The sequence below is a fragment of the Apodemus sylvaticus genome, chromosome 1 (genome assembly GCF_947179515.1).
Source record: "Apodemus sylvaticus chromosome 1, mApoSyl1.1, whole genome shotgun sequence".
NCBI classification, from domain to species: domain Eukaryota; kingdom Metazoa; phylum Chordata; class Mammalia; order Rodentia; family Muridae; genus Apodemus; species Apodemus sylvaticus.
Window position 1 is genome coordinate 46,028,353 of NC_067472.1, and position 26,201 is coordinate 46,054,553.

General features: G+C 37.5%; 2 protein-coding genes across 3 annotated transcripts in view; one reads left to right on the forward strand and one right to left on the reverse strand.

Annotated features, from left to right (window-relative positions):
• Positions 1 to 14,437, forward strand: part of Vps13a (vacuolar protein sorting 13 homolog A) — a 172,800-nt gene extending 158,363 nt beyond the window's left edge. Inside the window, exons 69-72 of one of the 2 annotated variants that reach the window (XM_052188728.1) lie at positions 10,513 to 10,598; positions 11,692 to 11,815; positions 12,012 to 12,086; positions 14,140 to 14,437. In XM_052188728.1, the coding sequence (XP_052044688.1) occupies positions 10,513 to 10,598; positions 11,692 to 11,815; positions 12,012 to 12,086; positions 14,140 to 14,190 (336 nt within the window). In that variant the 3' untranslated portion in view covers positions 14,191 to 14,437. Of the gene's footprint in view, positions 1 to 1,460; positions 1,690 to 10,512; positions 10,599 to 11,691; positions 11,816 to 12,011; positions 12,087 to 14,139 lie in introns of those variants that run through there. The other variant, XM_052188738.1, reaches the window with a different exon arrangement.
• A 5,831-nt stretch (positions 14,438 to 20,268) lies between these two features.
• Positions 20,269 to 26,201, reverse strand: part of Gna14 (G protein subunit alpha 14) — a 178,500-nt gene continuing 172,567 nt past the window's right edge. Inside the window, exons 6-7 of the mRNA XM_052188756.1 lie at positions 23,722 to 23,875; positions 20,269 to 22,508 (exon numbers count right to left, since the gene is read on the reverse strand). Coding sequence (XP_052044716.1) covers positions 22,318 to 22,508; positions 23,722 to 23,875 — 345 coding nt within the window. The 3' untranslated portion in view covers positions 20,269 to 22,317. The remainder of the gene's footprint in view (positions 22,509 to 23,721; positions 23,876 to 26,201) is intronic.

The window sequence follows — 26,201 nt, forward strand, 5'->3', positions numbered from 1 at the left end:
GCCAACAGCACCAGCTATGTCTTCTGCTAGACACTGAAGAACACAATTGTCACACCTTGTTTGGTAAAGGAGGAAAAGTGGAAAACTGTTTTTTGTTTCTGGTCTTGGAGATTTACAAGCATAAGGCCTTTCTCAAAGAGAAAGTGCCAAACTCTTAGTTTGCAAGACATCTATTGAGTTTTCCTATGGTCAAACCATGATGCCTATTTCTGCCTTCCCAATTTCATGGAGATGCTCTTAACACATTAAGAATTTATCTTGAAAATGTTCTGATTGTTTTGGCAATGGCTTGCCATTTTAGTTAAAAGAAATTTAGAAGAAGAATCACATTTACTTAAAATCTCTTCAACAGTAAGATTAAAAATACTGCAGCCCTCGATAAGCTTTAGTGTTATGCTCTCAAGGTTCCTCGTTATTTAGTTTAGTCCCTAGGAGTATGCTATATTCTTAGCAGTATAATCACCCCTTTCTGTTTCTCTGCCACAGTGAAAACTTTTCAAGTGTTAATTGGTTTTCCAGTTTTACTTTTTAAAAAGCATTGCTTTTATCAGAGAAAGGTTTATCGATGAAAACCACTATGTTGCTTTGTACTACTGTCATCTTGGTTGGAAATGTAGAACTGGAGAGACAAGTGCTTTGTTATTCTGCACCTACATAAAGGATAGCGAAAGAGTTCACATTTGAGAGTCTTATGAGGTAAATAGTTCCTTTCTTTATTTATGACAGTATAATAAGCAAGTTTTTTTTTAATTGTTAAAAAATGTTTAATGTTTCTCATTAGGAAATGAAGTTCAAAAGTATAAGCATTATTGTGGCCAGCTAGTACCACTTATACAATAAATGCAATATGATACGATATAATACCATGTAATGCAATACAATATAAACCTAAATGAAGGACATTCTCACAAGTTGGTGACATTGTAATGTAATTGGAAAGCTTGTATGCTGTCCATAAGAGTGTAAAAGTATACATTCACTTTGGAAAATAGATTTATATGTTATACAATGATTAAACACAGTAAATGTATGATTCAGTTATTTTTATCTAGGAGAAATAAAAATAAATTTCCACACAAATTTTCTATTAGTGCTTATAGAAGCAATATTTACATATGAAAAGTGAAGATAATTTCCATTAACTTCTAAAAAGAAAAAAATGTTCTTCCAATTAAGTGGGATATTATTAACCAAAAGAAAAAATACTGATACATGTTTTCATGTGTACATTGAAAAGCAAAATTAAAGGGAAGTGAAATAGCCAGTCACTAACACTCCAGTTTTGTAGTTTAATTTACATTCAGTGTCATCATTTTATCTATGAAGACAAATATTTCTGTGGTTACCTGAGTCCACTTGAGGGTAGCATTTCAGAGACTTGTTCCTGTTATGCAAGTGTTCTGGCAATGATCTATACTCCCAGCTCACCAAGGCATCCTGGTAATTGATTTGATTTATAGATATCATCCCTGGTTATAAGACTGTATATGGCTTCCCTCCTTTGGAAGAAAGAAGGCAGACCAGTAGAGCAAGATGGCCAGTCCTGGTATAGAAGCACAAGTGGTCAGGTGCACAGGTGATGGTGTGTGTCCAGTCGGAAAGTCTGTGAAAAAGCAAAATTTGAAATTTCATTTTGTAATACTGTACCTTTTTATACAGCTTAACTTTATATTCTAAATTTCTGCTTGTTCTTTGCTTCTGTAAATAAAATAGGAATGGTTTCTTTTCCCTGAGTGATTACCATTGGGAATTCTTTATTCTCAGTTGTGTCTCCCTAGCATTTGAATAATGTACTAAGAACCAGCAAGATGAAAATTCTGAAACCATGTATATAAACAATTAAGTTTCTTAGAGCCTTTAAATTAAATCAGCAATCACATTAAAGATAGATGTATAGAAATCCAGAATAACAATTTTAATATTTTTTGAACCAAGAAGCCAAAACAAATCTCAATTTAATCAGACTTAACAATTTTAGCCTTGAGCCTGCCAAGATGTCTCAGTGAGTCAAGGCACTTGCTGCCAAGCCTGATGACCTGACTTGGAGACTCAGAACTCACACCATTGTGTCTTTTGTCCTCCACACACATTACCCAGCCGATACAGAAACAGATTGTAGGCACACATACAAACTTTAGCTTTCTTTGAAATCATTAAAAATGCTTTTAATTAGTGCAATACTGAGTTCACATTTAAGATCATGATATAAAATTTACAAACTGGAACCTTGTAGATTTAACTGTGATATTAAATACTTGATATGAAAACTATTCTATTGTATTTATTTATCTTATATATTGAAGAACATTATTACTGTCATTGTTACTGTTTTGTCTGGCTTTAATGCTATAGGAAAATTCTACATTTAACTTTGCAATACTGATGGAAAGATGGTCAGTACAGGCTACCCTCTTACTGAGTCACTTTCTGCTGCATTTTCAAGCCTCAGTTTTTTTTTTTACAGGTTTCTATACAAATGAATTTATCATAGCTTCCAAGTATTAATGGTCCCAGAGGTTTATGTAAAATACTATCAAGTACAGACATTAATTTAGATAAATAATGATGAGGATGTAAAAAGAATGACTGTTTTAATCATTATCCTCACCTTGCTCCTTTGTAATAAACCACAATCAATTAAAAACTTGCATACTTAATTAATCCAAGTTCAATGGATAAATGAATAAAAGGCATAGGAAATGTTGAATCAAAAGATAATAAAGTACATGATTCAGAATACCCTTGAATTTGAAAACAATTAGAATAATTTATGATTTTCAGGAGTGTATGGTTTTAATATGGTAAAGCATTTTCATATTCATAATTACCTCTCAGTATGCTAAAGTCAGTGTAGAGAAAGAGGAAAGCAATACTGAGTCGGTGTCTTCTGATCTCACACACCATGACATATGCTCCTCCCCCAGGCAATATGTAACCTGTCCCACACAACTTTTAAAGTAAGAATTGACAGAAAGATTCTTCATCTTTCGTTTCTTACCATTTATGGGTTATTTCCTTTTTAACATTTTTTATTCATACAGATTCAGAAACATGAATTCCTATTTTATGTTTGTATGACAGTTTTTTGGTTAGGCGAGGACATTTTAATTGTTTCTTTTATTAGTTATTTTATGTATTTACATTTCAAATATTATCCCCCCCCAGTATTTTTTGACTCATAAAGATTTTTAAAAATTGTATCATAGGATAATTCCTAAATATGAGATACCTAGATGTGAGTCTTAGGGATACAAATGGCCAGCTGACATAGAAGATTCTCTTTTTCATTAAGGGTATTTTCACCTTGACATTTCTTGTTCTAAAAAATTCTTACCTTTAAAAATTAAATCTCTTGGACTGTATTGTGAGAGTGCATAGGTACATAAGGTCCATACTTCCATAGTATGTAAATATTGAGAGCGTAGTGTCCCAGAACAATAGTTCATTCTTTACCATTTCAGAGTTCTTAATTTGACCCATATTGTCTTTGAATTCTTTACAGAGTTATACTAGTTGTAATTGTGTAAGTTGTAGGAAGGAGTTGTTGTTGTTGTTGTTGTTGTTGTTGTTGTATGTCTTTTCTTTCAGAAATTACAGGTGTTTAATTAGCCTCAAACAGTGCCTTACTAGCCATTGGAGGATAACTACCTTCAGCGTCGTGGTCTTTCCTTTTACTTCAGGAAGAGAAGTACAGTTAATCTGGAAGAAAGGGCTTAAAAATAGCAGTCAGACCACCAGAATAGTACTGGACACACTTCTTCTGGCTTCATCTAAAGTTTTGAGTAAGTGGACAAGAAGTAGGAGACATAGTTTATTTAGTTCCACTCTTCATTTTGTAACATTCCCTCTCCAGAAAGATATTTCTGAATGGAAGGAGAAAACTGAAGAGAGACACATTTATATATGTGGCATACATATGTACACATATATATGTATGCCAGTGAGGATGTGTAATGTCTCAGAGAAAGCAGAAAACAATTATGATTGCTACTCTAGCAGACTCTTGTCACGCCAGGTGCTGGTGAATGTCCCACTACATTTGTTTTCAATGAGCGTACCACTACTAGAACTATGAACAGTACTTTTTTAACAAGACATTGAAGTTAGTTGTGACTTCTTTTGAAGTGATGGCTCTACTTAGGGGAGTTTCCATTCATTTTAAGTGAAAGTTTATTAATATAAATTACCATTTTAAATACAGTAAGACTGTTTGACTTCTAAGTCTTTTTTTTTATTTGTTACCACTACAGTTGTTATACTTGTAAATATAATAAGAACAGTAAATACATTATAATAGAAAATCAGTACATATTAACATTTTTAAACCCTTGGATGTTAAGCTCAGGTAGGTTCCATTTGAACTTTGCCCCTCATTTTAACCAAGGAGATAGATGAACTTTATATATATGTAAATATGCTTAAACACTGTTGTTAGTACTAGTTTAGAAAAATATTTAGCCCTAAATAAGCTAAATGTGCAGAATTCTGAGTCTAGGCCCATGATACCTCTGTTTATTTGCTAGAAGTCTGTTCATTATTTCTCAGTTTCTATGAGCAGACAGGTTCTTCCTTGGGGGAAGCTCATTGAGAACAGAGAGATCTACCACACTGGTTGTCAGAGCACCAGCTAGTATTGTGAAAGGTATTTTTAGTTTGTTAAATGAATTAATGTTTATACAAAATTGATTGTGGGCCTGCCTCCTTATTCATCTGACATACGGAATGGCATTTTTTGTTTCTTGGTTAAGTCTGTAAGAGCCAGCTGAACTGATACTGGTATCTTGGTCACTTAGGATAATTCTAATGGATATATAACAGTCTTCCATCATACAGGACCCTTGGGATGTACTGTAGAGAAACATACACTTAGATATGTCTGTGGTACCTCAAGTCTGAGGAAGTGACAGCTGTTAGAGGTCTTTAGGGTAGTTGCAGTATTGGAATACAATGATGAGAGCCTGGATATTTCTTGTGAAATTAACATTTCTGGGGTAAGTTGCCAGGCTACTCTGAATTTTAAAATTGCCTAAACAAAAAAAAAAATGTTACATATGTATAATTGATTTTTCTGGACCTGACTTGAATTCATGGTTTGTGTGAAACTGCAAGGCAATATACAGTTTTAATACTGTATATTTATTTGTCTGTTGAATCCTTGCTACTTGTATCTTAGGGGTGTTTTTTGTTGTTGCTGTTTGTAGTTTTGGGTTTGGGTTTGGGTTGTTTTAGTTTTTGGTTTTTAGTTTTTTTGGAAAAAAATTGGGTCATAGTGCTTAACACAGTAGTCAAAGTTCTGGTTATCCCTCAGAGGGTTAATTATTCAAGTGACAGGGATTAAACGTGTGCCATGATAGAGGCGGTCTCTGGAACCTTTAACAGTTCTTCACACCTCATCCTGTTTAATAAAATGCAAAGCTCTACAGAAGATAGGAATTAGGACACAAAATACCCATCCAAAGAGAAAATGGTTTCACGGAATGACTTCATGAACTTTGAAGATCTTTAAAAGAGAACTCTTAGAATTTGTAGGTTATTTAAATTTATATCTCAGCAAATTACCAAAATGAGATTCTACAGCATCTGCTGTAATATTCTATAAAATACATATAGTGATCCATCAGTGGAAAAGAGGATTGGTTCTGGGAGCTCTGAGATACCTAGATTCCTATGAATATGCAGTGGCTTAGTATTTACATTGAATATAAGCATATTCTCATATATTTTAAATCATCTGCAGATGACTTATTTCAAATTCCATGTAAGTGCAATGTGAATAGTTATCATATGCCTCAGGAAAACTAATGAGGAACATTTGCTTATCATTCATTTACAGTTATAATTTTTTAAAAAATATTTAGGATTCCAAGGATGATTGGGTGCCAACACCACAAATACAGAGGTCAGCTGTAATACTGTGCTAACTCATTTTGATATTTAAAATGATTACTTGAGATACAGTAAGCCCTTCTGAGTCAGAGCTTGGCTTCTTGAGGCAAATAAATCTTAATTTACATTTAACTTTTCAGTTTATTAGCTTCTTAATGTCTTGTTATGCCTGTTTGACCTCTGTTCTACACTGCAAAATGTATAATTGTAGTTGTCTTGATATTGTTGCTAGGATTAAAAAAAGTAACACAGTGGATGTGATTATTAGTGTGCCTAATAAGAACTCTATTATATGTTTATTATTCCAGATGAATACCAATTTTTGCTTGCTCTTGGCCACCATTAATAAATTATGTATTCCTCATTTGTCTCCTCTTTGCCAAGATAAAAGCATCATTAAATCTCATCTTTTTTCTTTCCTTTCAAGGTTAGTAGAATAGTTAAAATACCATGATAATTTCTATATACTAATTGTTTAAAATAGAAGCAATAACCTCATATGGACTGTTTCTAACTATACAGTATTGTCAAAGAAATGTGTTATCTCAAGTCTGTAATAGAAAGGATAAATAAATATTAATGAATGGCTGTCCAGCTTGAAGCACTTTGATGAAATTCTTGTAACTCTGTATTTCATTATTTTTCATGTATAGGCTGAGCTTCTAGAATGTATTAGATGAGCTAATAGTTGGCCAGGAGCAGTGCATTTAGCTTCTTCATAATCATAATTCTTTGCTTTCTCTAGAATGTCTTTTAGCTGTATAGCTGATAGCAGTTTACATCTCTTGAGATTTAACTTTTTTGCTTAATTGTATATAAAAAGGGTTATACTCCGCTTTCTTTACCTAAGCTATCACCATAGACTATGCTTCTGCTGACAGAATAACTCATGAAAAAGCATTAAAATTGGATGTTTTAACTGACTTGCCTTTCTGTTCGTTCATTGGGTAAGAAAGTCCTGAGCCTTGCTGTCCTTGTTCCTACTGTGGTCCATTATGAAACTTGGCTGAGAGCCTTCCTCTTCTATCATGCATTTAAGTTTCAAATTAAGGTGACTTAGTAAAACTTTGATCTAAAGCCCTAAATTCTTAATAATTGTACTATTTCCTCCAATTTTCTTTAAAGATAAGATACTTTTGAGCACAACATTCAGTTGCCTATCTTTCTCCCTGTTCTTTCCTCTCTCTCACTCTCCGGTCTTTCCTGGGACAGTCTTGCTATGTAGTAGAGGCTGACCTGGAACTTGTGAGGAAACTCGGGCTGGCCTGTATCATCCTGTTTAGTCCTGGATTACAGATGTGCACCATCTGAGTCACTTTAATTTTAATTCCTCACGTTGCTATCTTTATCATTTATTTATTTATTCATGTTTTTGAGATGGGGTCTCCCTGTGTAACTCGCTTTTCTGGAACTCACTGCTATGCAGACCAGGCTGGCTGCAAACAGAGATCTGCTTGCTCTGCTTCCCATGGTCCCAAGTCTGGAAATTAAAGGCATGTGCCACCAGTCCTGCTTCATGTTGCTATATTTAAAAAGCAAAACACAAATCCATACCATTATAAAACACTGTTCTATGAGAGTAATGTATTTTGATCATATTTTAACTGGGTATAGATTTACTCCATTTATATTTAATAAAGTACCATAGAAACTTGTCTTTTTTTCAAATTCAGACAAGAACTTTTTACCAAAAACCATGTGACTTGTTACCTTCAAATTCTGGTTTACATAGTGAATGCAGTTTTAGTTTTGTTCCTATTTCTTTTAGAAAGATATAAGTAATTGATATATACTATTAATGAATAGGGCAACATTGTTTTCCATTCAGCACTACACTGCATATGTCCTAAGGTACCAGTTGTTGTAAATTCCTTGTACTCCAGCCAAACCCTTTATCTAAATCTTGGACCTATTGATGCCTAACTTCTGTTGTACTTGGTCTTCGATTTTCTACCTGTTATCTGAAATTGTTGTGGTGGAAATTTTCAAAACTAGCATCTGTTTGGAAAAAATGAGTGTAGGATTTTGACCTTTGATCTAAGGCGTTCACCTAACTTTAGTTTCTTCAGACTGCCTCCATAACTGGATTCCTCCAGGATTATCAAAGGCATTTTTAAGGTAGCATAGGGAAAGTGTTGCTGAGACTGTGAGAGGTGCCATGCATAGTGGAAAATGTGCACAGAAAGTGAAGAAGGCCAGTGTTCTGAGTGTTTGCAACTAATCCTAACTCAGCTATTTAACTGTAACCTTACTACACAGCTGTGGAGCATGAAACACCTGATCCTCAGTCTCTACATGGATAAAGGAAAGATCGTTAGGTGAACAGTAACACTGACGGCAAAGTCTGTGGGGCTTTTGATGGTGTTTAGGAAAGCATGAATCTGCATATAGAATATATTTCCAAAGTCAAATAATGAGCTAGGAAATTGGGAGCAAAAGTCTATTTCTAGACTGACGTGGCTGAGCACCTGTCACATTCTCTCCTTGCTTCTGCCACCTTAGTTTCAAAGTTTTAGACTCTGCCTCTGCTGTTCTTACTCAGTTTACATGTTGATGATGGAGACACCTGCAAAGCTATGCTGCACAGTGACTCTCTTTGTTTATTGAAGTATATTGACTGTAATAATAGGAACACAGTTTATTGTGTTCCATAACTAGCCGTGGCCAGAATGTCCATTTGTTTTTCCAGTGTTGCATACAAAATTGAAGATGAATTACAAAGAATATTGTACCAAATATATGTGTACAAGATCTGTAGCTTAGCTTACATGTACCAGATACTGTTGTGACTATTGAATTGGCTTAATTTAACCAGGCACATCTTAGAATTGGTCTTAAGTGAAAAGCAATGAAAGATTCAAATGCAATACCCTGTCTTGAGAGTGACATAGAAGCTATGGACTGGAAGTTGAAAATTGGCTTTTATGTAGTTTGAAGGTTATTATTTACTAATGGGATATATAGACTTTTGACTTATATAGTAGTAATATAAATTTGTATTCTTGGTTTCAGAATTTGGCCAAAAAAGCAAAGAGAACATGTTTATAAGCTTATTTATTTCCAATAAAAACATATTGAAGTGTGCAAAGTTATAAAGATAACCACTTCTGCTGCTGTCCATTCTCTCCACAAGTCCAGAGAACATGAGCAGAGGAAGAATGAGGAAAGAAAGGAAAATCCACCAGTGCGTGGGGGTCCCCAAAATGAGTTACATTCATCCAAGAATAAAGCATACATTTTCTTTCTTTTTTTTCCCCCATCAGTAAAAGATGCTCTGCTGCCTGCAAAACCAAGGCAGGAGGATTGGGAGTCTGACGTCAGCCCACAGTACTAAGTCAAACTGGATCTTGGAATTGTATAGCTTTATCATGAAGGCTGTGCATATTATTTATAAAGCAAGAATAAATTATCTTTTCCTTACCACTATGGAGGGGGGATTTTTTTCCTTCCATTTTGAAATGAGTTATTAGTTTTTTCAGATATGCTGCTATCTGAAAATAATTTCTACCCTTCCTCTGTAAAATTTAATTCTGTTTTCTCTTAATTTATATCTATTTCACCTAAGTTTTCAAATTTACTTACAGAACCTATACATTATCTGATAATCTCTAGCAATTTTTTCTCAATATGTGGCTGTGTCCCCTTTTCATTAAGTGTTTAACTGCTCTACGTACCGAAATAGAGAATGAAGATCTTTTCTATAATATTATAATCTCAGAGTTTAAAAATTTGCATTTCGGTTACTTCTAGGCCTCACCCAGCTTCCTGACACTTTGTTTCTTTCTTTTGCCAATAAAGAGGAAACTTCTTAGTCTTCTGTACCAGGATGTTTAGGAAGTTACAGCTTTTTTTCTAAACTAAATAATTGTTTTTTTAATTCAATGTAGCTTCATGGGACCCAATTTACTACACTATTAATTTATAACCCCTTGGGATTTCTTCATGGCTTCTACATTCTTAATATGCATCTCTTTTGAGTATTTTTAGTTACAAATGCATTGCTTGCCTTTAAAGCATTAGTCTGGCCTAATTTTCATTTTAAATTGCCAAGGTACACAAACTAAACAAATGATGTTGAAACAAATAACTATATGTATGTCATATTTGTATTTTCTGAAGCAAGGGATTGCTAGACAATATTACCGTATTTTAACTGTCTTGAACATGAATCTGTACACTGTGGGTAGGCTTTAGGTTTGTCTAGAAACTCTGCTTCATATTTTTTTAAACCAGTTTTTAGACTGGTGAAGAAAATCATGCATGGAAAAACAGATGGACCACCTGTCTCTTTCCTAGTAATTTCTACATTTAAATATACATACTTTAATGTTTCTGTATAGATGTAGTAAGAGATACTGTAATACCTATTAGATTGAGTTTGAACCTATAAACAAACATCTAAAAGGCTACTACTTAAATATGTCCATTGCTGTATGTGTGTAATCTCAAAATAAAGCAGTTTGAGAAACACCTTTACAAAGGAAACAAGCAATAATTTATGCATATTTAATTCAATTTTGGGTATATTTACTATATTAAGTATGTTAGTTATTTGCTTCTTTAAGAAACCTTAAATTGTTTTTGAAATCATAAAATGGAATATTTTAGTTTTCTTATTTTTTATAGGTCATGGAAAATGGAAGATTTGCAAAATACAAGTATTTTACCCATGTCATGATCAATAAAACAGATATGTTCATGATAACAAGACGGTAACTTCTTTTCCTTCTCTAATATAATTGATGTGAATGGCAGGTGCTCATTCTCATCGGTGCTATATAGCCACACCGATGGCTATAAACTCTGGTCATGTGCCCATATTCTGCTCTGTGTATGCTTGCAGATGAGTACAGTCATACATAAACAGGATTATAAGGTAGTTTATATTTACTTCAGCCACTTCATGGGGTACAGCAGTTATGTATAACTGACCGGACAGGTAGACTTTATCCTCTAATACCACTACATTTATTCTGGACCGTACCAGTAGTCTTGATGGTAGTTATTCATAAGAATGTATAGTTCTTTCTCTCATTACTGGGTATACCAGTGGTAATAGAACATTGTATGAACAGCTATGATTCCTTTGAGAACAGAAGACCACAGCGTATGTAACTGAGATGGAAGACTGAAGCAAGAGCCTGACTGGCTTCTCTCTCAGCCATAGGCTGTTTCCAAATAAGTCTGAAAGTATTTGCTATTGACTTAAAACTGATGTCTCAACTATAAAGAACAACTGTGGGAACACTTCCTTGAGGGAAGTGTTAAGTAGAATCATAGATGAAATGCATGTTTCTAATTTCTCCCCCAAAGTGCAACAAGAAATAATCGAAATATGAAGCCTAAGATGTTGTATTTTTGACAGTGACAGGGCTTGATTTTCTCTGGAAAATCCCAAGGATTTCCAGTATGTTGACTCTTTAACCAGGCATTTTACCATTAAGCATAATAAAGTAAGCATACATAAGCCATAAATAACTAAGGACGACATTAGTGCTATTGCAGAAGATGCAGGTCTGTTCTTAGCACCTAAATCAGTGGTACACAGTCACCTATAACTCCAGTTCCAGGGTGATCCAATGGCCTCTTCAGGCCTCTGCAGCCATATGTACATACATACACTCAGGCCTACACACACACAAGGTTTTTGAAAAATAAGATTTTAGTATGACTTACAGTTTGTCTAGATAAATATTTCATGTGTGCTTGCAAAATATAAAAATAAAAAAATAAGTGAAAATCTTACACATTTTTGACTTAGGTTCCTCAGTTCTCAAAGTGAATTATTTCTTCCCTGTCCTCTAGTGGTGTGTTGTTCGTGACAAAGGGAACATTTGGACAGCTTACATGTGAGTGGCAGTACACTTTTGATGAATTTACCAAAGAGCCATTCATTGTCCATGGGAGAAGATTACGCATTGAAGCAAAGGTATGTTTGTAGAATGGACTTTTTGTAACTTACGTGTATTGAAATCGTCTCTTTGATCTGTCTCTTATGGAAGCTGCTTTGTCATAGAATAGCTTTCCTTTCCATTGTAAGCATCTGTAAGGGAGAAAAGGTATTTCTCCACTGTGTTTCTACAGCTGGGTTTTCTTTTAAATAAAGTTATGAATTCTGTTTCTAGGAACGGGTGAAATCTGTATTCCATGCCAAGGAATTTGGAAAAATAATTAACTTCAAGACTCCAGAAGATGCTAGGGTAAATACAATTAATCTTTTATTTAAGCTACATAGAAGCATCTCACTTTGAGGCCTTATAAGTGAATTATTCCTCACAGCAGGTGAATTTTGTTTAGGGCTTTTGTTTTTAATACACTTCCCAGTATATTCAGTACTTCTTCTGGCCTCAAATTGCTCTCCTTTAGTGTTTTGGTTTTTTGTTTTGGGGTTTGGTTTGTTGTTTTGTGTTTGTCTGTCTGTGAGACAGGGCCTCACTGCATAGTCTAGGATATCATTGACCCCACAGTTCTCCTGCTTTAACCTCTGAAGAGCTGAAGTCACAGGTTTCAACATGTTCTTCTTTTAAATGTTTACTCTAATACTTCAGTTTTTACCAAGTCAGCAAACAACAAGAATCATTTTGCTCTAATGTTAATCTGTCTATCCCAGCAGAGAAAGGCTATCCACATGGTGAGGCCAGGCCTGTAGTCAGAAAAGCTAGGTTTCAGGATTTCCTCTCTTGCTTGCTAGAACAGCTGAGGGAAGTCAATTAACCTCAGTTTCCTTGAAATGGGAATGGTCTGAACTGAAAAGTACTATGATCCTTTGGGGATTGCAACAGAAGAAAACCTATGAACTGAGGTCACATGAATTGTAGTGAAGACACTGCTTGGTTACCGGGCCTTCCACCTCATCAGTGTGCCCAGAATCAGATCAAAGACTGACCTCCTGGCTTCTCACTACATTCTCCATTGAATATGGCTATCTGCTAGTTCATTGTCACTTCTAGATCCTAACTGTTCTCCTCCTTGGACCCGTCAACAAATGCTGCGCAATTTCTATCAAGATGTTGTGGTTAAAGGCAATATTGGCATGCTAATCATAGGAAGGGGGGATGATTACCAAGAAAGAGGAATAAAACACTGAGGCAGTAATACACATGTGACCTGGTGCAAAAGGACACAGTATGCTGACTTTATTACTGATTTAATTTCATTCATTTTTAATGAGCTATACTTTCTGGGTTTGTGTATGTGTGTCACTCTTGGTAAAGTGAGTACATCTACAGGTGTGGGTTTTTTTTATATTTTGATTACCATTTTTTGGCACAAAGCTATTCATAATAACCTCTAATGAACTTTATTTCTCTGATATCATTGTGTAATATCTTTTTTAGTTCTGACTCTAGAACTTTGTCTAATGTGTTTATCTTTTCAAAGAACAAGGACTTCATTTTTTTGTCTCCCTTCCTTTATTCTGTTTTGATTCTTACTCTTTCCCTCAAATTTGGAGTTTGGTTTGTTCTTATTTGTTAAAATACAGTGGTAAGTGGTTAAAAATGTCCTGAGAGATGAATCCATTTCTTATAAATCACATATTAGAGTTGGGTTTGGGGTTGTATGGGTTCCTACTCCAGTCAATCGCACTGTCTTTTAGTTGGAGTATTTAATCCATTTATATTCTACATAAGTATTCATAGATGCAGTCTTTAATGCAGCCCATGTGGAACTTGAGTTTCTGCTGAGTGCTAAGTCTGTCATGGCCAAGCCTGTTCTAGCCTGTGTTCTGTTCTCCAGCATGCAGTATCTTGCTTAGTCCTCTGCTGCTAAGTTGGGGGAGTCATGGTCATTGTAATCGGCCACCTATCATGGCTTCATTGTACCATTAACCAGGAATTAGCCTTGGCACTTCAGGGTTTTACTCTGGCATGGCTGGGTTGAAGTGTAAGACCTGTGCTTAGTTGACTGAGCAGGAACTTCTTTCCATGCAGAGTTGCTTGAAGTTGAGGCACAGTGTAGTATGGACAACTCTTGCATTCCTTCTTCACTGTCTCTTTGTTTCCTTACTTAATAAGCAAGTGCTCTGGTCTCACCCAGTTTCCTTATCTCTAGTGAGGGCAGTTCCAGGGATCTTAGAGAGATCTCAGAGAATATGGGCTGTGCCCATATGCTCTTCTACATTATGTAGGTTAACTAGTGGTTATCAGTTTATGTCTAAACTTTATGATGACTTTTAGATTTCCATTCATTATATTTTGTTTCATCTCAAATTCATTGAAAATTAGTAAATGTTGCTTTACTTCTCCCCAACAGTGGATCCTTACAAAACTGGAAGAAGCAAGAGAACCATCCCCAAGACTGTGAAGAGGGAATGCTGTGCAGAGGTGCGGAAAGCCGTTAGCCTGGTTCCCATGCTGGGCCTCCTAACGCCTATGGAGAAGAGGAGTCATTTCAGGGATCCTGTGGTTTTTAGATGCTTTAAAAAGAAAAAAACAGAATCAGTCTGATAAACAACAGGTCTGTGATTAAAGTGCAAATGGTCCATTCAGTTTCCTATTCTGAATCATGCATCCGGTTATGATTCTTAGGATTTAAAAAAAAAAAAAAAGAAGTGTTTATTCCAGGATCCTCTCAGTAGTGTAGATGGTCACAGTCTACTCAAGCAGAATGTGCTTTTCCCAGTTAACACCGAGACTTCCCTCATGCCTGCCTCCTCTCCTCCCCTGGAGTAGACAGTGAGCACCTTAAGCACTGCCTCAGCAGGGACAAGACTTGGGGAATTTCTGCAGAATCATGAAGTTCTTTTTACAAATAAATATTTTGGTATTTTCCTTATTTTTTAAACAAATTATTTGGATTATACGAACATGCATAGTATAACTGTGGAAAAACAATCTTTTCTAAGATTGAGCATAATACCCCTTGGGTCATAGACTAAAGAAAGGCTTTACAAACTGAATTATCATACCCAGCAAAATAAAGACCCCTCCTGATCCTTTTAGCCTTAGAAATACTTCCTCAGGAGAACTCCGTGAATTTACCCAGTTTGTTTTTTTAAAAGACAGTTGTTTTCAAAGTAAAAATTTAAAGCCTTAATGATGATTACCTTCTGTTTACTGGTAACAGGAATTTAAAAAATACAGAAAAGACAAACTCCAAAATCTTAGCTGTAATGAATTATGCTCTAGAATTAAGAACCCTTTCTTGAGTTACAGTGCAAACCCTAAAATTTAACCGGTCACCTACCCTGTCGCCTTAGGATAAGGCGAGGAAAAGTACTTGTTTAAACATATAGGCTTGTCATTACAAAAATTCTGAGCTCGCCATATAAAAAACTGAGGCTGCAGGCTTCTCCCCCTTGGTTTTTGTCCATGCTGTCTGCTCTTTACTATTAATGGACTGTTTAAAGTTAAACAGAATGAGCTAGAGTCCAGTGTGAGCTATAAACAGAATGTCTTAATCGGTTATTGAATAACACACAGTATTTAATGTATATTGTATGTGTTACCAATTTGTTAAAACTAGTGTTGAAGGTCTGTTTGGTCAATGGATATTTAATCTGCAGGCTTGCCCTTGCTTTGCTGTAAAAGCTAGAATGAATAGCTTGCCAGACTGTAACTGCCACTGTTGCTGCCCAATCCTGCTATTGTTACTATATCATTGCAAAGAAAACAGTGCTATTGGTAGCATCCCCAGAATGTTATCCCTGATAAACATAAATTGGATAAAAAGATGACACATCTCAGATTGTTGTAGTTGTGTATCCCAAAGGTAAAGTATACATTTTCTCTGTTGCTGAACCCCTCCAAGTTTGCAGATTAAACCTGTGAAGATTGGTATCATCTCCTCATCTGGAATGTTGCTTTCCTTGCATCCCAGTCACTGCTGAGAGTTAAATTCCTCATTGATTACTTCTTTCATAAGCTCAGAAAAAGTAGATTCATAACTCCTCTGGTATACCATGGTAAAATATAAAAGTAATAGCATAGCAATTCTGTGTTTTATGACAGCCAGCAGCATGGCCTCATTACTCGTGCACATACATAGCTTACGTGCCTATCCTCCTTGTTTCGCTATCAATAAAACCCAAGACATAGCTCTTATTCTTCATGAATCCTGTACCCATCACTCTCTCAGACTGTGCAGTAGAATGACACATATTGTTTTAGATCGTCTGTCTAAACAACAGTGAAAACTAGGAACACTAACCATTCAATGAGGCATTAGCTTAATGTCATATAATTTGCAGTTACATGTTTGATTCAGTAGTCTTTTTCAGAATCTAGAATCTTTTAAGAAAAACCATCCTGGAATCGGTGTTCGGGCTTGTCCCATTTGTGTGTGTATGTGTGTGTGTGTGTGTGTGTGTGCTTTGCACACATGCTCTCTAGCATCTGATATCTTGGAGTTTTCAATGATCTCTATTATAATTGTCTTTTTTTCTTATCTATGCAGTAGCAGTAGTATCCCAGTGAGTGCCACTATGCTAGTATCTAATCTCTTAGAAGCATCCCACAGGGTAGTATCCCATGCCTTCCTAGTTTTAAAAAACAAAATACTCAGCATTGAGTGTCTTATAGTGTGTTCTCGCCATGTTGGTTGATTCTTCACCATGTGCCAGTTGTTCCCTTGCATAGGCCTCTGCATTAAAAAGACTGAGACAAAAGCACAGAAAGCATAAGCCATATCTGTTTATAGAATAGGTAACTAGAGCAGTCAGATCTGCCTGTGCTGCAGGCCTTTGCTTTAGGAGCTTTTCTGTGTCTCTGGTACAATTGAAATCCTCAGTGGCAGTGTTTTTCCTTTTTCTTTTTTTTTAAATAAATATTTTTATTATTTTTATACACTCCATATTATTCCCCACCCAGCCAACCCCTATCAACCTTTTGACTGTCCATGTCCCAAAGCTCCCCCCACCCGCCCACATTTCCACATGGATGTTCCTATCCCTGACCCTACCTCATCTCTAAACTCCTGGGGACCTCCAGTTTCTTGAGGGTTAGGTGCATCATCTCTGAATAAACCTAGACCTGGCAGTCCTCTACTGTATGTGTGCTAGGGACCTCATATCAGCTGGTATATGCTGCCTATTTGGTGGTCCAGTGTTTGAGAGATCCCAGGAGTCCAGATTAATTGAGACTGCTGCTCCTCCTACAGGGTCGCCCTCAGCTTCATTCAGCCTTCCCTAATTCAACAGCAGGGATCCGCTGCTTCTGTCCGTTGGTTGGGGGCAAATATCTGCATCTGACTCTTTCAGCTGCTTGTTGGGTCCTCTGGAATGCTATCATGCTAGGTCCCTTTTTATGAGCGCTCCATAGCCTCAGTAATAGTGTCAGGCCTTGGGGCCTCCCCTTGAGCTGGATGCCACTTAGAGCCGGTCGCTGGACCTTCTTTTCCTCAGTCTCCTCTCCATTTCCATCCCTGTATAGATCTTAACCAATGGGTCATGAAATCAATTTAATAACTAAATATAACCATATTTCAAAATTGGAACGTAAAGAAGTACATGAACAAGAGAACACGTAAGAACAAATACTCTTCATTTATAACAATGTGGAATATAACACTTTGTAGTGTTAGATTTTAAAAAAGAAAAATGAATAAATAGCCTGAAAGACTAGGGAGGCAGCATGGGCTGTCTGGTAACTGTTGGAACTGTGCTCTCCTGTGGATAGGATGGCTTGAGTTGGTAAGGAAGAACAGATTTGGAGCAAGCAGTCATCTTTAGAGTGTAAAGTCATGAGAGCGCTTATTCTAGTGTATGAAGTATTTTTACTTCCCTTTCCTCATAGGAGACCAGTAGGACCAGATGATGTATAGAAAATTAACTCTGCAGAGGACACCTAAAAAGACCACTGGCCAAGAGCCTCTGGCTACAGATCATCTTACTCCCATTTGCCTTCTGTCTGACTCATGATGGCAGGTAGCAAAAAATGCTGAAAATGGGTAGCTAGCTCTGTAGGAGACAGTATTATAGAACCAGAGCTCTCACTCAGTGAGAGTGCCATATAAATAACAGTACCCTTTAACTAAAAATACTGCATGTCCTCGTGTCCATAGGACCCAAATAGACAAGACTTGATTTCTTACACCGGATTGAATAGGAACTCATCAGTCTGGTTTCCTTTGGTGCTCCATAGAATCATGTATCACTCCTCCATCTAGAAAGGAACCCTTCACACTCTGCCTGATCATTTTAATGTATTTTTTAAGTTTATATTTCATTGTTAATGCTAACCTGCTGAGTTTACATTAGTTGGATAAACTGTATGTCTTATGACTATTCTATGTAGCATGGAGATGTGAGCATTATACCCACTTGCATGACTTCCCCACTGACTCAGGAGATGCTGCTGCCTTGTTAAACTTGAAGGGGCTGCATCCTACTCAGAAACCCCATGAATGCTTGTTCAATTGGAGCCTCTTCTACTTTATTGCCTTTCTTGTAAAATAACTTATGTCATTTAAAATATTTTTACATTAACATTATGGGTTCTTGATGTTTTTTTTTCTTTTTTAAGCATTATAGCATTCTTTAAAAAAGAAAAAGTTGGGTTACCCAAAGCTTGACACAGAAGAAATCTAACTTCAGATTTTATAGGTCAATTTAAGAGTGTTTTTTCAAAATTGAGTTATTTATACAAATATAAATTTGAGTTGTAGTTTAACACTTACTGTGATCTATATCAAATTGCCTTGATTTAGAATCTCTGTCACCGAACATATTTGTGTGATATCAGTGTTTCCTTCTAGTAAAACTTTGTGACAAAGCTGTTAAAATAAAAATGTCCATTGATTACAAGTATTACCTAAAGCAGAGCATGATACAAGCCTCAGTGTTTCTTATGATGTCTTCATACCACTGTTGATTAATTGACTACCCAAAAATCACCAGGATTTGGGCGGAAAAACATTTCAAAAACAATATACTATCAGTTATAATAGAATGTTCTAAATGTCAATGCTACTACACTCATGCCCACCAATAATTATAGATTATATTTGGGACTTATTAGAACACCATATATAAAGTTTTTTTACGTGATCATCTCCATGTACAAATGTATTACAGTTAAAAAAAATTGCCAGGAAAGGTATACTTTAAAAATACTTTCTTTTCATAGACTTAAAATTGTATAGTTCCATTTTTATAAAATGTCCAGACTAGTGTCTTAACTATTTTCATATTGACTAAGTAGCCTGATCTTCTTTGGTATGTTTATTATTTGGTACAAACATGACCGTTGGTTATTACACTTTTTAAATATCTATTTCTTTACTGCATCCATGTTTCCTTCACTTTTCTATTCCCAGTATTTCATGACCTAATTACCTATTACACAGTCGCTGCCTTAGTTTTGTGTATTTTGATAGAACCTTATTAACACAGGCATTTCTAATGTGGTTCTTATTCTTAAATTTTAACTTAGTCTTTTTCTTTCTAAAACTTTGTTGGAAATCCTAACCTACACTTGAAACTGTATTTCTTGAAGGGGTAGCTTTGGATTGCATGCTAAGATGACTGCCTCATTTAACCATATGTGAGTCCAATAAAGCTTTGTGGGCTTCCATCTGGCTTGGTTGTTATTGAGTAGAACTAGGAACATTCACCTTCTCCTGCCTGTCTAAACTCTGAGTATTTAACTAATACTGAGGTTCGTTTCTGTTAGATTAATAACTGCATTACTCTGAGACATCAGTGCCCTGACTCCAGTTGCCTTCTAGCCAAGCATACCGACTAAAAGCTAGGTGGAATAACTGGTGGACTCAGCCACCAACTTAAGATGGCTAGTGTCTTCAGTAGTTGATAAGTATACTTTAAAAGAAAGGTTAAGGGAAAATGTCTGCAAACATAATAAATACCAACAGAAATTACTAAGTTATCTCTAATATGGAGAGTTTGGCTTTGCTGTAACTGGAATAGGTGTTTATTAACAAATTTTATTTATTCCACAACTCTCTTGCCCCAAAAGACATTATTTTCTTGTATGTCAGCCAAAAGCTAAATTGTCAGTAGCTCAGTGCTAGAAAGTACTTGATACTAGAATTGCACATTATGAGGCACCTTCTCTGACTGTATTGGCATGCTGCTTTTCAGATGAGGCTAATGGGACCCAGCTAATCACTTTAGCCATGGCAAGTTGGCTATATCAAGTATCTTGAAAAGCTCCTCCCTCCTTTGTCTTTGTCTTGATGACTAATTGTGTCAGATAAGATTTAGCATCATTTTCGTCCAGTTCTTCATGCCTAGACTGAAGACTGACTTTTTTTAAATTTATTTTTTATTGAATACTGTCTTCATTTACATTTCCAATGGTAAAACCTTTCCCAATATCCTCCCTCCCCTAAGACCCCCCAAACCCTCCCCTTCCTTCTTCCCCCTTCCTCCACATATATGCCTGCCTCTCCACCCAACACACTCCCTCCTCCCCCTCCCCCGGTTTCCCTTTGTTCAGGCATCTGTTGAGCCTTTACGTGACCAAGGACCATTCCTCCCACTGATACCCAACAAGGCCTTCCTCTGCCACATTTTTGGCTGGAATCGTGTGTTCTGAAGACTGACTTTTTAAATATAATGCTTCTTTGGTAGAATGGTTTCACACTTGGCAATTGTTCCAACAAATTGACAATCTGGAGGTCCAGTCTCTGGGTGAAAGAATGACTTATTTCAGCTCTTGGAATTAAGCCATGTGGTTCTGCAGTGGATGTAGCCAGTCTGAGGCTTAACTAAGCAAGCCCACACTGACCAAAAGCATTGAAGCTGAAAGTGCACGTAGTCTACTGACCCTCTGGGACCTCCAGTATACTACGGAGAAGTTCGTGCTTCCCCTCATGATGCTATGGATGGCTGACTGGGAGCTGCAGCTTGTAACTGCCCATCATCTTCAGAGAGTACCAGGCCAAAAACCACTAGCTTGAGAAGAGATCATAATTCAAAGTGCAGTTTCCGTTGGATCTCTCTCACTTTCTCACTGTCGTAAATGCTGAGCCATTTTAAGTTGGGGACCTCTGAGACTGGTGAGAGGTGGATCCGTCTAGGTAAGTACAGACATACTGCTGGGTAAGCAGTCCAAGCAAAGCCACCCAAGCGAGCCCTTAAGTATGAAGTACTTGGCTTCCTGGGAATCAGAACCTACACCATTTACTGAGCCACGAAGGAGCTCCAGCACACCATGGTGAGTAAAGACTTTCAAAGGGGGGAGCAGGAAAGCTGCTGAGTTGTTAAGACTGTAGCATTTTTCTTTTGAACAGAACTGTCAGCCACGAGCTCTAAGAAGCACATCATCAGCGATGTTCAGGGTAGAACAGTGTATTCATAGTATCCAGAAAGGCGCAGTGTACACAGTTCAAACAGCACATTTTTGATTGCCATCAGAGCTTTGGCAAGGTTTACATAACATCTGTTAAACAAGTTCTACTTTAGCCATTCCATAAGCTATAAGACCTGGCCATGCACATTAGGGGACACACACATGCAGTCTTTTAAAGTCCACTTATATGTCAGAGTTGGTTTTATCAAATTGTGGCAAAATTAATGTTTGGATAATATTAATTTGGCTTAGAAAGTTGACTTGAAAAGAACTGCTTTTTAAAAGAAATCTTTGGCTTGGGGTGTAGCTCCATTGGCAGAACATTGGCCTAACATGTACAAAGCCCATCCCAAGCATCACATAAACTGATCATGTGACACATAAATCTAAGCATTCCTAACCTGTAAATATCAATGAAAAATCACACTGTTTGAGAGCTCTTAATGCTAGGAATTAGCAACAGTGTGAGAACTGCCTTAAATAGGTTGTACATATGAAGACAAGAGAATCGTAAGTCCAAGGTCATCCTTGACCAGAGAGTATGTTTGCAACCAGAATGGAATATGTGAAGTCCTGTCTCAAAAGAAAAAATCCCAGCTGAGCATGGAACATCTAGGCAGGATGACCAAGGCCATGCTCAGTTACACAGCAAATTTGAATTGGATGCCAGCCTGGGCTACTTTAAGACCCTGTTTTTAAAATAAAAAATAATCCCCAAAAAGGCATAGAAAGAAGTCTTTGGTTGTTTAGTAAATTGTTACATGAGTCACACTAAAGTATTAAGGGAAAGAAATGTTAGAAATGCTTCTTAAAAGATTTATTTTAAAATTATCAAGCCTATAAAGTTGTTTTAGTCACCTAAATGATCTCAGAGGTCTGAAGGCATGATTTGTAAATTAACAAGTCCCTCTGTTTCGTGATTTTTAGTAGCTGCTGAACACTAGTTTAAAAGGGGAAATCACTTAAAAATTATACCTAATCTTTCAGCCAAAGGTAAGAAAAGAACTAGACAATCAAAAATTAAAGACACTTAAAAGGTTGGTAAAGTATTTTTCACATTGCACTACCCATCTCTGTCCCTGTGGGTACATAATGTCCTTAGGTCCTGGTCCAGGCATTTGTAGATCAGGCTGGAACAGCTCCAGATCACCCTCCATCTGAGAGGAGCAGGCCTTTCCGTTTACACCAGGTTGAACTCCCGAAGGTTTAGCTGTAGGATTGTGTCTTTGACAGCAGCGAACACAAAGCGGATATTCTCGGTGTCTGTAGCACATGTGAAGTGAGAATAGATGACTTTCTCTTTGTCAGGATTCTGGTCTTGATACAGCTTCAGGATAAAGTCCCTGGCAGCTTTGACATCTTGCTTTGGTCCTGGTCATGAGAATAATAAATAAAGATACAGACTCACTACCATGTCCTCTCACAATCCATTTATAACGTATTTTTGTTCTTATCTGGGATCCTTCTCTGACCAATATAACTTACTTTATATCTAAGGAAAGTTTACCTGGAGTAATTAACATTTCATTATCAATCCACAAAATGCTGGTGTGTGTGTGTGTGTGTGTGTCTGTACATGCATGAGACCAGAGAACAATGTCATGTTACTCTCAGGAGTGCCAAAACACCTCTATTGACAGGGTCTTTCATTGGCCTCACCAAAGGGTTCTACTCACCAAATAGGTTCAACTAGATGGGCAGCCAATCCCAGGGATCTGCTGCTTTCCCTGACCCAGCTCTGTGATTACAAGTCCTCACGATTGTGCCTGGCTTTTATGTGGCTTCTGGTGTTTTTACCAAGCCATTCCCTAGCCCAATATTTGGCCTTTTTAAAGTGTCTACTAGTATATCTAATAATTATACTGTAAAGTGGTTTGTCTTAAAATAGTGACCTAATGGCCTAGTTTTGTTTCTAACATTTTTGAAATACTAATTTGTACTGACAGGCAGGTATGGGCTGGGGGGTGGGGGGTGAGGGAGTGTGCTGCCAAGACTAGAATTACTAGGTGGGTCTTAAAACTTGACAGTCCTAAATAATGCTACCATAAATAGCAGAGTATTTAATCAAAGCAGAAGGAGGTACACTGAAATATTAACATAAATATCAGTGTCAAGAGTATACTGAGACCTCTTGTTGCAGGAGTGATTAGCAAGAGTGAGAACTGCTCTGCCTTGAGCAAGCTTCATACATGGAAGACTTCAACGCACACCCTGTGTCTAAGATGATGCCACCCTGTAACTCACAAAGCAGCAGCTCTGCTGACTATAGTCAGCTCTGCTCCAAAGAGTTGCCAGGGCAATAGAAAGGCCCTGGTACCCAAGTGGAAGGCCAGAAAGTGAGGTGCCTGAGGTGGGGCCAGACCAGCAAGAGGAGTCAGGTGTCGACATGTGCATTCAGGCCCTTGCAGTGGCAGATGTTGAGGAAAAACCATGAACACAGCAATGAGAACTGGAATTTGAATTGATGAGTCAGAGCCTGTCAGGAAGGTCACAGAACGCCATGATGAAGACTGCCATGCTTGATCCTGGGAAAGAAGTCCGTAAGGTTAGTGTGAAGGCACCATTCCCCAAATGAACAACTTACCTGTGTACTCTGGGAAGTAGCTAATTAGATGAGAGTACATGATTTTCTCTTCCAAAAGATCCTTCTTATTTAAGAACAGAATTACAGAGGAGTTCAGAAACCAGGGGTAGGTGATGATGGTTTTAAACAGGGCTTTGCTCTCCTCCATACGGTTCTGGTGAGAAACAAGGAAGTTACAGTAAGCCAGGAAGAAAACCAAGGCTTGGAAACAGCATGCTAAGTGGCTGGGTGTATCCATAGTCCTCTCCCCTTGGGGTCACGGCCTTGCCATGGGGAGCATGGGTCTCCCAGAGCAGCTTCCACTTCCCTCCTCCCTCATGGCCTAGTTCACTTTCTAGCTCCTCAGCGTGCTCCATTCTCTTGCCCTCAACAAGCCTTTTATGTAACATTGAGCAGGACGTTTACTTCTTTTGAAAAGGTGTTCGTGTTCCTTCATTGTTCTGAGATACCAGCTTCAAGTGAATGTGTTTCTGCACAATGCCTCAGGTATATTGTAACACAGGAGGAAGGAAAGGTCTTCCCAGAGGGCCACAAGCTTGAGCCCTCAGGCATGCTAGACTGATGAGAAGGGAATTAACATGGCAGAGGACCTTGGCCACGTTAACACTGTTGTCCCAATTTGGTGGATGAGCATAGTGTTCCAAAAACTTTACTTTCCCAAATCCACAGAGAAGTGAGTCTGGTGACAATTATGCTTACAGACAGTAATTTTAAGTAACACCCTTCAAAGACAATATTAAAAACTCTCAAATTTGAGGAGGTAGGTAGCTCAGAAACAAACTATCACCTGACAACTGTTGACAGCATTTTCTCTGAACTATTTTCTAAGAGGAAAAAAAGGCAAGAACTTTCCTTTAGAGTAGAAAGCAACCATAACATCAAAGTTCAAGGGATGCTCCAAAGGGTCAAGCTATCAATCTACTGCAAGGCACAGACAGGTTCGGAAGGTGTTATCAGAGAAAACTTGTTCACTTTTAAAGATTCTCTGAAATACAGTATTATCTTAACCTCCAAGGGAAAAAATCTGTATAGCACAATAAACATATCCAACATGTATCTCCAACTGGAAAGAATAGGCCAGAATAACAGTGTTTACTTTCTCTCCAAACACCTGGGGTTTCCTGGAGGAAAGCATATATTTAATCCTTAAGAATATTGACTGATGTCATGGTCCTTTGAGCAACCAATCCTTTGACTCTTCTGATAAATACCCTAAGAAACTCCTAAGAATTCCTAACTTTTTATAACTATATCTCTTTTGAAATTCCATTTGGGAAAGCTAGGCAGTAACCACAGTTACTCTGGTGGCACAAGGAAGGCACAAGTAAATGAGTTAATATAGTAGTTCTTATCAGAGAGAAGCCTTCACTGAAGATAAAGTTTGTAGTTCATGGACCACCACCTGATACTGGGTATTGGTGATTTACATCCACAACCTGAAACAACAGTCAAGAAATCTTAAATTAAGTTCAGAGGGAAAGACCATTAGAAGGCCATTGGTACTCCCAGAAAATAACCTCACAAAGTGACTGACATTCCTGGTCACATTCTGTCACAGATCTACCAGCATCTTCCAGCTTTGTAGGAGGCACAGTACCTGCCTGGATGCCCCTTGCAGGGTTGTGAGAACAAATGCAATCTTGGGTAGCTCCTGACCTGCTCCATTCAGTGGGCAGTTCTGCCCCGACAGCTCAGCTAGGAGCCTAGTTTGGGAGAGCCATTCTCTGGAGGGTGAGGAATCTGCTCATGGTATCTATTAGAAACAGTTCTGCTTCTGCTGGGGATGCCTAGCATGCTGAAGCCCTGGGTTCAGTCCATACAGTGACACGCAGGCATCCCAGCACTGGAAGGCAGTATAAGGCGGGAGGATCAGAAGTCAAAGATTACTTCTTGTTCATCGTCAGTTTGAGGACAGCTTAGGAGGCATGAAACCCTGTCTTGGAAGGGATGTGGTTGGGAGAGGATTGTTAGACAATGTTGGATGTCTTAGGGTCTCTGAAGAGAATTGGGAATGAAACTGGCCCCACTGGAATCCAGTAAATATATAGTACAAAAATCAATGTCCAAAAGACAGTATTTTTCTTCCAGCATTCCACCGGCAGTATGAATGTCAGCTTTGTGTGGCCAGCTTGGATTTTACTCAGTTTATAAGTGCTGACTTGGTAAGCTGAGTTCGCCTGACCCAGTCCCAGTACTATCTGTTTTTTCCTTGTTTCCACCCTTTGTGATATATTTACCTGGGGGAATGTTGAGAACAGTCCTTGTTCTCAGGCCACAGCTGCTGTCAATCAACCAAGCCAGAGTTTGCTATTTAATCCGGACACTCCATTTTCCCCAAGGTTCCTTAGGAAATTCTAGTGGGCAGCTACCCTGGATCCAGGGTTCTGGTCCACGACTCTTGGTATACTATAGGCCAGACGATCTAAATTAGTCACAAAATGACTAAGTCTTCTATTTCTTTGTTTGGGTCTTTTGATGTT